At 48.3% G+C, this 11,805-nt stretch overlaps 1 protein-coding gene across 6 annotated transcripts in view; it reads left to right on the top strand.

Annotated features, from left to right (window-relative positions):
- TANC2 (tetratricopeptide repeat, ankyrin repeat and coiled-coil containing 2) overlaps positions 1–8,588 on the top strand; it is a 487,927-nt gene extending 479,339 nt beyond the window's left edge. For all 6 annotated transcript variants that reach the window (XM_063657089.1, XM_054458934.2, XM_063657088.1 and 3 more), the window contains one exon: positions 885–8,588. In XM_063657089.1, coding sequence (XP_063513159.1) covers positions 885–2,850 — 1,966 coding nt within the window. In that variant the 3' untranslated portion in view covers positions 2,851–8,588. The remainder of the gene's footprint in view (positions 1–884) is intronic.
- The last annotated feature ends 3,217 nt before the right edge of the window (positions 8,589–11,805 follow it).

Raw genomic sequence — 11,805 nt, forward strand, 5'->3', positions numbered from 1 at the left:
CTTTCTCCCCAGCTGCATGGGAAAGAACTGCTTCAGGTTCACTGCTATGACCAGGGGCATATGGTCCTGAAAATCACACCCAGGTTGAGGCTAGTGATGGTGGTGGCAGTGATTGCACTCTTATCTAGCTGGGGTAACAAAGTCCTCACAGAAACCTGACTCAAATTCTCCTTCCCTCTGGATAGTTCCTTTTTCACAAGGCCAGTTGCCCCTGTCAGGTGATATTAGTAGAGAAGATGGGAATGTCTCTGACAGTTCATTTCTTCATTTGTAAATTAGAGTCTCCTTGGAGTCAGCTCAGCTCCAGCCTCGAGTGACGTAGTCAGCAAGCCTAATGCCTGCCCCACTTTGATAGAGCAAATGGAGACAGCAATTCTGAGAGATGAGGGTTAGAAAGGGCAGAGGACAGGGTTCTTGCCTAGAGTAGAAAAGGCCTGAAATTTGGAGCTAAAATATTAAGAATATAAAGAAAAATTCCTGCTGGATCAGCAAGATTTTTACATATGTAGTGTTTTTTTGTTCCTAAGCTACTTGACAGTGACCCTGTAAATGACAACCCCCCCCAACTCTCATGCTGCCTGGTGTGTGTTTGGGCACCAAAACAACTTCCCGAAGGGCCTGGCTGGACTGACACAATGGGGCATTTCTCCACTATTCCCAGAGAGGCCAGAAGGAAGATGGAGGCCGAATGGGTTAGAGAATCATTCGGACTCTTCCAGAATGAGTCTTCCTGTTTCCTTCCCTATAAATCCAACTAAACCGAAACACCCCAGACCCACAGACGCCACCACAGCTCTCTGAGATAGTGACCATGTTCTCAGCTCTTGGTGATTTCTCTGGATTCAGAATAACTCCAGTTCCTGTGTTCACATTTTGTCAAGCAGACAGTTCGCAGCAGCCTTAGAGGACCTGAACGAGGCCATCAAGCTGTGTCCCAACAACCGTGAGATCCAGAGACTTCTGCTGAGAGTGGAAGAAGAGTGTAGACAGATGCAGCAGCCACAGCAGCCACCGCCACCACCGCCACCACCGCAGCCTCAGCAACAGTTGCCAGAAGAAGCAGAACCTGAACCACAGCATGAAGACATATACTCTGTACAGGATATATTCGAGGAGGAGTACCTGGAACAGGATGTTGAAAATGTTTCCATTGGCCTCCAGACAGAGGCCCGGCCCAGCCAGGGGCTCCCGGTCATCCAGAGCCCACCCTCCTCTCCCCCGCATCGGGATTCAGCCTACATCTCCAGCTCACCTCTTGGCTCTCATCAGGTTTTTGACTTCCGGTCCAGTAGTTCTGTAGGCTCTCCCACTAGACAGACCTATCAGTCCACCTCACCTGCCCTTTCTCCAACTCATCAGAACTCACATTACAGGCCTAGCCCACCACACACTTCCCCGGCTCATCAGGGAGGATCTTACCGTTTCAGCCCCCCTCCTGTGGGAGGGCAGGGCAAAGAATACCCAAGCCCTCCCCCTTCCCCTCTCCGGAGAGGGCCTCAGTATCGGGCTAGCCCTCCAGCTGAAAGTATGAGCGTCTATAGATCCCAGTCTGGTTCACCCGTGCGCTATCAGCAGGAAACAAACGTCAGTCAGCTTCCTGGCAGACCCAAATCTCCATTATCCAAAATGGCCCAGCGGCCCTACCAGATGCCTCAGCTCCCTGTGGCAGTTCCCCAGCAAGGGCTCAGGCTACAGCCTGCCAAGGCCCAGATTGTGAGAAGTAACCAGCCTAGCCCAGCTGTCCATTCAAGCACTGTCATCCCCACAGGAGCCTATGGCCAAGTAGCCCATTCAATGGCCAGTAAATACCAGTCTTCACAAGGAGACATAGGAGTCAGCCAGAGCCGGTTGGTTTATCAAGGGTCAATTGGGGGAATCGTAGGGGATGGGAGGCCGGTGCAGCATGTCCAAGCCAGCCTGAGTGCAGGCGCCATCTGTCAGCACGGAGGATTGACCAAAGAGGATCTTCCACAGCGACCTTCCTCAGCATACCGAGGTGGCGTGAGATACAGCCAGACACCACAGATCGGACGCAGCCAGTCAGCATCCTATTACCCAGTCTGTCACTCAAAACTAGATCTGGAGCGCTCCTCCAGCCAACTAGGTTCCCCTGATGTGTCACATTTAATCAGAAGACCTATCAGCGTCAACCCTAACGAAATCAAACCGCACCCGCCAACTCCTAGGCCGTTGCTGCATTCCCAAAGTGTAGGCCTTCGCTTCTCTCCATCTAGCAATAGTATCTCCTCCACCTCCAACCTAACTCCGACCTTCCGGCCATCTTCTTCCATCCAGCAAATGGAGATCCCACTGAAACCCGCATATGAGAGGTCATGTGACGAGCTGTCGCCAGTGTCTCCAACTCAAGGAGGTTACCCCAGTGAGCCCACTCGATCCAGGACCACACCATTCATGGGGATCATAGATAAAACAGCACGGACTCAGCAGTACCCCCACCTCCACCAGCAGAATCGGACCTGGGCAGTGTCATCCGTGGACACCGTCCTCAGTCCCACGTCTCCAGGCAACCTGCCTCAGCCCGAGTCCTTCAGTCCACCATCATCCATCAGCAACATTGCCTTTTATAACAAAACCAACAATGCACAGAATGGCCATTTGCTGGAGGACGATTATTACAGCCCCCATGGGATGCTGGCTAATGGGTCTCGCGGAGACCTCTTGGAGCGAGTCAGCCAGGCCTCCTCCTATCCCGATGTGAAGGTAGCTCGGACTCTACCTGTGGCTCAGGCATACCAGGACAATCTGTACAGGCAGCTGTCCCGAGACTCTCGGCAAGGGCAGACATCCCCTATCAAACCAAAGAGACCATTTGTGGAGTCTAATGTTTAAAAGACGTTTTGTTGGAGTGAGACCCATATGTTTTCACTGCACATTTTCAGGCTTGGTTTCCACATTTGAGGTAGTTCTCTGGCTTAATTTCTCATGTAGTTTCTGTGTGGTGTTCAGAGGTGGCAGCCCACATGCTGAAATCCTTTGCATGCAGCCGACTGGGAAGCGGCCTCCCGGGAGCCAGGACTTCAGTTTCTCTTGTCTGTGCCCAGCCACATGCTCTCTCCCTCTCTTCAGATGCCAACGAGGAGATTTTCGTGCCGTGTGCTTTAACCCAGGGAGATCAGACACACTGGTCAGCTTTTTCCAGGAGACAATCGCTTTCACTGATGTTCTTGTTGTGTAATTGTCTTTTTCCTTTTTTAAAAAATAAGGTGTTCCTGTTCGTTTTCTTCTAGAAATTTTAGAAAGAGTGTGATGCCCCTTTGCCTTTGCATTCTTAGCCAGTGTCACCCACACAGCCAGCCGCAGCGCATTCTCATGCTGTGGTCCCTCCCCAGACCGCCAGCGCCCTGCAGCCACCAGGTCTACAGTGTGCATTAGGATTATTGCTGGTCTTCCTAGGGGGTAAAAGGATCAGAGAGAGAAGAATTAAGTGCTAAATTGGAAGAAAACCCCAATATAATTATGTAAAATGTCACTACATTGATTTTCCAAGAGGCATTGTAGGAACATGTCAAAAACAGCCAGCCCTTTAAATATTGCAGTCAGCCAAGGAAATTAGATGAGAATTGTGGCTATTAAGAGAATTCACTGAGAGTTCTTCTCTAGATTTTTAGCCGACAACCACTAAAAGCTGCTGCTTTTCCAGGGTTGGGGAGGAAATGAATACATAGAAAAACAAAAAAGATTGTTCTGGATTCTCAGTGAAAGGCTATAGGAAGTCTGTTCTGGAGACATCTACTTTTTAGATCCTGATACATCACTGAGTGTCATACTCCACTAAAAGGAAACTCTAACTGAAGGCTGGCTGGTGTGACAATCCCGTTAGTTGGATCTTCACCTACAGCCAGATTTTGTTCTAGTGGCCGTCTTTCTGTAAACCCAGATGGTGTCATACAGAAATTGTTTCTTTCAGAAGCAGATTGGAATCTCTTGGGACCATGAGACTGAGTCCCAGTATTTCCACCCAGGGTCATGCCCGTTGTTGTCTACTTCCATTTTGAGATCTATAGTTTGATTATTATTACAGGAACTGTTTCTTTTCTTTTTCTAGGAGTATTTATAAGAGTGTGATATTTTAAAGTCAGACACAGCAAAAACTGTTTCAGGGTGAAGAAAGACCCCTTTCAGCCCTGTTTTGTAGCCCTGGGTGGGGGCATGAGATAGCAAGCTTCTGATCTGGTCACTGTACACATCTTCTAGGTCTCGTGGTCATTTGGTAGGCTGACCTTTGAGTGAGCGAGGCCACTATTGAGTGGATAGCAAGAACATTGGAACCAAAGCCTTGGCACAGGCCTGGCACTGGCTGTACATCAGCCCTTACAACTAAACAACCCAACAAACTAAGCAACTGAAACGAAACAAAGGAGCATTCGTTCTCTGTTATTAGGAATCATTCTGCTCTGTTAGGGAAGGGCTGCAGGAAGGGCAGTTTCCTGAATAAAAATCTGGCTGTGACCAGTCCCATGTGTCTGGTAAGTAAGTAAGTAAGTAAGTAAGTGCCCTTTGAAGGGATCATTAAGACACAGGGAGCATGAACCTGAGATCAGAAGCATTTCTTTACTAATTTAGATTCTGCCAAATAGACGGACCTCTCCACCCCCAAACCTAAAACAGGCCAGGACTTGTCTCTTTGTGCTGAAAGCAAATAGCGGGACTAACTCAAGCCCCAGCCTCTTTCCACCCTCCCTGATACCTAAGGACTGCTTTCTCAGCTAGACCAGGGTGGGTATCAGCGACGCCTTCTCAGCTAGACCAGGGTAGGCATCAGCGTCCTCTCTCCATCTCTATACCCCTCTCTCTCACATCAGGAAGATGAAATGTGTAGCTCTAGCGGCATCCTCTAGCCAGGAGCCCAGTGGCCTCTCAGATTGCTTTTTGGCCAGGTCTCAGCACTGCTGGCCTCTTTGCATCTTACTCCTTACAACCGCCTCTCGCTGAGGAGCCACTGCATTTTGAAGAATTTCTCAGTGTCTGTTAGAAAAGTGCTCCTGCTCATTTGAAACGCCACACATCCACCCACACTCACCTGTCCAGGCGAATGAGCAGGTCCTGTAGCTTTACAAATATGCCACTGATGCCGCTTCTCCCCAGGGTCTCTCAGTTTTCCAGGACAAAAAGATTTAGGGCCTATACCCTATGGGCAAAACACCTAAAATGTCAACAGTCAAAATGCCATTCTTTTTGGCCATCATAAGAGGGAGTAGGTATCACTGCTGCATGCCAGTTGTTTTTGACTAGAATATGCCAACCAGAGCTTGTTGGGGCAGGAGACGTTTTTCCTTACAAGCAGACTGCCTGTGCCCTGTGCCCTGTTTGCTACTTCACTGCCATGGAATGATCCGAGTACTGTATTTCAGAGCTGCCCCTTCCCCAGCAGCAAACACTCGCTGAGTCCATGTCTGGCTTCAGGTGGGAGGAGATGTTTCAGATGAAACTTACTCAATTCATATCACCCTGAAATGGAGGACAGAGGTGACAAACTTCAGTTTAATAGGTTTCTCACCAAGTTGTATGTTCCATTGGCCCAGGATTCTTGCACTAATGGGTTTCTATCACATCATGTCTATAAATGGGTGCACTTTACTGTTTGAATTTGTAACTGAAGTACTGGATATTTAAGTGTGAGTAATGTCTTCATTAGAAAATAGCAGAACCGCTTTTGTCTTTTAGTGTATTTTTCAAGAAAAAAGGAAAGGAAAGACATCAAGCAGTGGATCACAACATTTATAGCACAAGAAATAACTGTTGTATATAAGCATCAAAAAGATTAAGAATTTTTTAATATGAAAAATATTTGCAGTGATTTTAAAGTGCTTTTCCAGCAATGTTCTTAGGGACTCCTGAGACACGGTTACTTTATCTACTGGATCAGTAAGGCACACAATTAACAATTAACAATTAATGTTTATTTACAAAGTAAAGGGAAAACCTGTGTAACATGAGAATTTGGCATGACAAAATGGAGACCATTTTGTATCTGCTGTTGTATCTTGTCCGGGTTGCAGATGTGCACTATTAAAGTCCCAAGTTAATAGAGCACAAACCCTTCTCGCTCCTCCCCCATGTGCCCCTCTTTTTAGATGTGTATAACTTAAACTCGATGGCTCAGGAAAATTCCACTAATTAGAATCATGTACAGTACCCCAGGTCGTTGTCCAGATATACGAGTTTGCTAATGTAGTTAAGCCTGGATTATTAAACACTTTTCCTAAATTATTGTAAACAGAACAGCTTAGAGAAAGGTATTCTCAGTCCTTATATTGTATAGTAGTTTATGAGCCCCTCTCTAAATATTGGTATTTTTATATTCCAGAGATGTACCCAATAGAAAAAATTAAAAATTAATCAGTATCTAATTTAATATCCATAAGTATTTTTCCTTAGAGTTTAGTCACGTACAGTGGGCTATGTGGATGTCACTTGTGCTTCACCATAGTTTACCACTAGGTGTCACTGTGGCTCTGCACTGCGCTTGTTTTGTAGCAAAGAACCGCGGCATCCCCTCGGGAGAGAGGAGCTGCTTCCAGGGCAACAGGCAAGCGGGCTCAGAGGTTCAGGAGAAGGGAACAGAGGCCTGGAAGGGGTCTTCGTGCATCTGTGCCAGTTGTGCAAGACGAACTCTTTGAACACTACATGCTTTGGACTTCAGCCAGGCAGAGGCTGGGAAAAGGTTGACCAGAGCTCCCTTGCTCTGGTAGAGGGATGGGTACATGGAGAAGCCCCTTCTTCCCCATGAGCCTCCCTCCTCTCAGTTCCTCTCAGCCTCCAGCTTTTATAACTCCAGAAGCGTCACAGTTGGGTGGTTTGATTCAGAGAGAGTTATTTTTCTACTGCAGAAATGCCTTGGACAAAACCAGTGCTCACTGAATCTTTGCCACAAAATGGAACAGGCTATCCCAGGGAGCAAGAGGTGCCCGCCCCTGTGCCCAGCCTCCTCTTGATGCTCCCAGTGCCCAGCAGCCTCGCCCACCCTGCCTGTCTGTTCCTGGGCTGCCCATTTCTCAAGAAACCGACCTGCAAAGGCAGCCGGCTGCTGCCTCCACACCGAGGGCTGTGCGGTCCTGCTGCTTGCTCACTGGGAGGTGCAGCTCTTTCTCCTCTTCCTCTAGGAATTCCAGACCGACCATCTACCATGACTTAACAGCAATGAACAAAGGGCTTAGGGGCAAGAGCTACCTGCAAAGACGTGTCATGGAACCCTTCACCATGCAATGCCTTGAACTCAGCTCTGGCTGCTCCCAAGAAAAGGTGGCTGGCTGGGGGCCTGGACACAAGCACAATGGGGCTGGTGGAGCCACTGTGCAGAGCTACTTGAATAATCACTGGGTTTTCATCAACTCCTTTTGTCATACAGACCACTCAAGGGCTGAAGTGTTGGTAACCTTCATTTCGGTGTCCAAAGCCTCACAGCAGATGAGCCACCCTGAGATGCTTGTGGCCACATGGTGGCCACAGTCAGAGCTTTGAAAGTCAGTACCAAATGAACGCATAATTGGACACCAAAAATCAAGTGTTACTTTCATGTTTCCTCACCCCATCATCTCATTGCCTCCTGCTGACTCTGATACCGACGCTGAGCTGACTTGCCGGGCTGCCGCTGGATGCATAGAGATAAGGCCAGCGCCGCGCTCATTTTTCCAGATAGACCTACTCTGTGGAACGGAAGTGCCCTAGCTGCTTTGTTTTTGTAGCACTTGCTGGCTGAATTTTTCTTTTGCTAATCGCTAACCAGAAAGTCTGGTTAGAGGGGGCCCAACTCAATCCCTTTGGTCCCCAGAGCCAGACAAGAGTTAATTCTGGAAAATTCAGTACTTGAATGTACCTGCCTTATTGCATACCAATTTACTGGGGGAAAAAAAAAAAGTTAAGAGATGCCGGCTCCAGATCTCCACTTCATTCACAGGTGATTTTGGAAATCCTGTAAGTTACACTTCCTGTTCTGGTTTTGTTTTGTTTTTTGTTTCCTTTGGCTGATTCCTGCTGAGTGAGGCCAGTTCCTCATCAGGCTCAGGGCAGGTGCCTTTTCAGGTGTGGCCTCCTTTCCATCTAGCACAGCATCTTTGTCTCTGTTCTGTCTCCTCCAAATCCAAGATGATTTTAATTAGTACAGACATGTACAGTCTACAATTAAAGAGTGATTTGTACTAATATGATTTTGATTCTTCCTCCTCTTTGCTGTCCTTTCAAGACACTTGCTGGAAAAAGCTTTAATGCACTTAGTTTTCCTTTAGGTTTTCTATGACTCAGATGTAAAGGACTTTCTCTGTACAGTATATTATCCAATGCATGTTTGTTCTCCTGATATATTGAACACCACACAGTTGTGAAGCCGCGCAGTGGGGATGCCCCACACCCCACAGAGGCATCTACCCCTGTGTATAAGGAAAGACATTTTCCTTTGCTGTACTTGCTTGAGCAGTTTTATTGTCTGTACATGTGAGCTGTGTGAGATAGATGTGAAAAGTTCAAATGAATGCATTTTCCTGCCCCATGTATACAGATTGTCATCTGTACAATGAACTGTATGTATGAAAGCAAATGTACTTATTTATAAATGGCTAACACTTGGAAAACCATGGTGTTGTGATGCTTTTCTCCTTCCATTACAGCCTCTTCACGGAGCTGGCTTTTAAGCTTACTCTCCTGAGGATGCAGTGATGGGGGCACCCTCCCTCAGGAGGAATTGGGCAGGTTAGGGCTAAGGCCAAATTCCCGATGATTTGCTTGGTCTCTTGTGGGACATTCAGAGCCACCCCTTTGTGCATTTATTCGCTCAGTCACGTTATTGAGCACCTCCTCTCCTCAGAGTTGGACACTGTGGTAGGCCCTCAAGAGAGCTGTGGACAAGACGCCGTTCTAAGGAGCTGTCAGCACAGGCTTGTGACATTTGTTGAGAAAGGGGGGCTTTTTCTTCGTTGGAAGAGGTTTCTCTCTAGCTATACCCAGGGAGCACTGAGCTCTTGTTTCATTTTGTAGCTGAAGCTGCACCCAATCCAGCCACCCTACCAAAGCCAAGGCTGAGGTGGGCTGCCAGCTTGAGTGGCTGTGTTTAGAGGCTGCATGCTGAGAGGGTAGCGAGCAGAGGGCACAGCTCCCACTGCAGACCTAAGGGCTTCGTCACAACTGGAGGCCCACTGCTTCCAGGGGCTTTGTCTTTTCATCAGAAATCTGGTCGAACTCCAGTCCTCACCATATAGAGAGCTAGGCAGCTGCATTGTGAATGGAAAAGTGGCAGGTTTCCTGCAACTGGCTGGAGACTCAATACCTTCTAAAAGGGAGCGGAGAGGAGGGGGGAGCAGCACTGAGCCTGCAGCCTTTCCTGTTTAACTGCTATCTCTGTGTTTACTTCAGGGACAAGTGAGGAGGGAGACCACTTCCTCTTGACATCAGATTTGTGCTAAACAAACATTCCTGCTGTGCATACCTGCATTTCCCAAAGCCTGGGGAAGCAGACAAACTCCAGGCAACACACAGCCCAGCCTAGACGCCACAGTTGCCTTCAAAGAGAAGAGGGGACTCTGGCAGCAGCCACCTGCTCGATCTCAAAACCATTCCTGGGCTGCTCCAGTTATTTCATTAAAAAATGGATAAGTCGGGGCCGGGTGCATTGGCTCACGCCTGTAATCCCAGCACTTTGGGAGGCCGAGGCGGGCGGATCACGAGGTCAGGAGATCGAGACCATCCTGGCTAACACGGTGAAACCCCGTCTCTACTAAACAAAACACAAAAAATTAGCCAGGCGTGGTAGCAGGCGCCTGTAGTCCCAGCTACTCGGGAGGCTGAGGCAAGAGAATGGTGTGAACCCAGGAGGCAGAGCTTGCAGTGAGCCGAGATCGCACCACTGCACTCCAGCCTGGATGACACAACGAGGCTCCATCTCAAAAAAAAAAAAAAAGAGTCATTGGCAAAACCCCAGCTTTTTAATTTATATTTTATATATATTTTCTTTTTTTTTTTTTTGAGATAGAGTCTCTGTCATCCAGGCTAGAGTGCAATGGCGTGATCTCGGCTCACTGCAACCTCCTCCTCCCAGGTTCAAACAATTTTCCTGCCTCAGCCTCCCTAGTAGCTGGAATTACAGGCACCCGCCACCATGCGCAGCTAATTTTTGTATTTTTAGTAGAGACAGGGTTTCACCATGTTGCCAAGGCTGGTCTCAAACTCCTGACCTCAAGTGATCCACCTACCTCAGCCTCCCAAAGTGCTGGAATTACAGGCATAAGCCACTGTGCCCGACCTAGATGTTTTGTTTTGTTTTGTTTTGTTTTGTTTTTAGATGGAGTCTCACTCTGTCACCCAGGCTGGAGTGCAGTGGTGTGATCATAGCTCACTGCAGCCTCGACCTCCTGAGCTCAAGTGACCCACCCACCTCAGCCTCCCAAGTACGTGGGACCACAGTGCATGCCACCACACCCTGCTAATTTTTGTTTTGTTTTTCAGAGATGGAGTCTTGTTATGTTGCCCAGGCTGGTCTTGAACTCCTGGCCTCAAGCTGTCCTCCTGCCTTGGCTTCTCAAAGTGCTGGGATTACAGGCATGAGCCACCACACCTGGCCAAACCCCCAGCTTTTTAAGAAGTCCTGGGACATTGGAGGAAAGGAAAAGGAATGATTCATTTAAAAAAACTATTAATACTTCTTAAAAAGAATTTACCCTCAACCTTAATAAAAAGCTACTCAGAGTAGAAGCAAACAGCAAACTCAGCAGAAGTCTGTGTAGATCCTCTGAAGCACCAAGTCAGACTTTCTTCCCCTGGTTATCTGCTCATGGGTGCCTTTTGGTAACTGCAGGCAGACACAGTACGCAGGTGCACGTGGTGGCCAAACCCCCCTGCGGTCAGCTGGGAATGGGTAGGTGAACCAGCGGGGAATGGAGTCACCCTCTTTCAGCTTCAAAAACAAGCTGGAGAAGCTTGCAGTCTTGGCAGCTGAGTTATTCCATTCTCAGGAATAAGATGGGGCGTTGATAACAGGTATCATGTCTGGAAGGCCCTGTGATAAAGAGAGGGCCTGCATAGAAGAGAAGGTGCTCAGAGTCCATTCTAACAGGCCATCCTCTTGGGAGGTCCATTGTGTCCCAGACACTGTGATAGGGACTTCACGTATGTTCCCTAATGTATTCCTCATACCTCGACAGACGACACTGCTGTCTCCAAAACAGATGCAGAAGCAGATCCTGAGAGTTGAAGTTGCTCAGGGTCACAGAGGCACAGGTAGGCCTCTGAATCAGTCGCACTGACAGCTCTTCCCTCCACCACGCTGCCTCGTCTCTCAGAAGGGATGGTCTGAAAAGAGCAAGCAACCCGAATGGCGCCCCACGGAGTGCAGGCGCTGGGTCCAGGAGGATGGCGTGGGAAATGCTGTGTGCTTGTTTGGAGAAATAACTCTATGCCACAGTCAAGAGGAGTCGCTTTGGGACCCCAGTAAGAAAATGAGGTCCCTGCTGTTATCCAGCCAGAGATTCGTAAAGGAAGAGGTGAAGTGGCTCTCTGGAGAGGGAGGCATCATCCCTTGGTGACTGGGATCACTTCAGTATTCACAGAGACCCATAAGACTCAGAGGCTGGTGCAAAAAAAAAACAAACAAAAAAAACAAATGAGATGCTGACTGAGGAACAAGTTTGTGACATGTATCAAGCCATGTGCTTTGAATGCTTTTCAGTAAATAAAGGTCCACACTCACCTGGGCGTGGTGGCTCACACCTGTAATCCCAGCACTTTGGGAGGCCAAGGCGGGTGGATCACCTGAGGTAGGGAGTTCGAGACCAGCCTGACCAACATGGAGAAACCCCA

This window comes from Pongo pygmaeus, chromosome 19, assembly GCF_028885625.2.
Source record: "Pongo pygmaeus isolate AG05252 chromosome 19, NHGRI_mPonPyg2-v2.0_pri, whole genome shotgun sequence".
NCBI classification, from domain to species: Eukaryota; Metazoa; Chordata; class Mammalia; order Primates; family Hominidae; genus Pongo; species Pongo pygmaeus.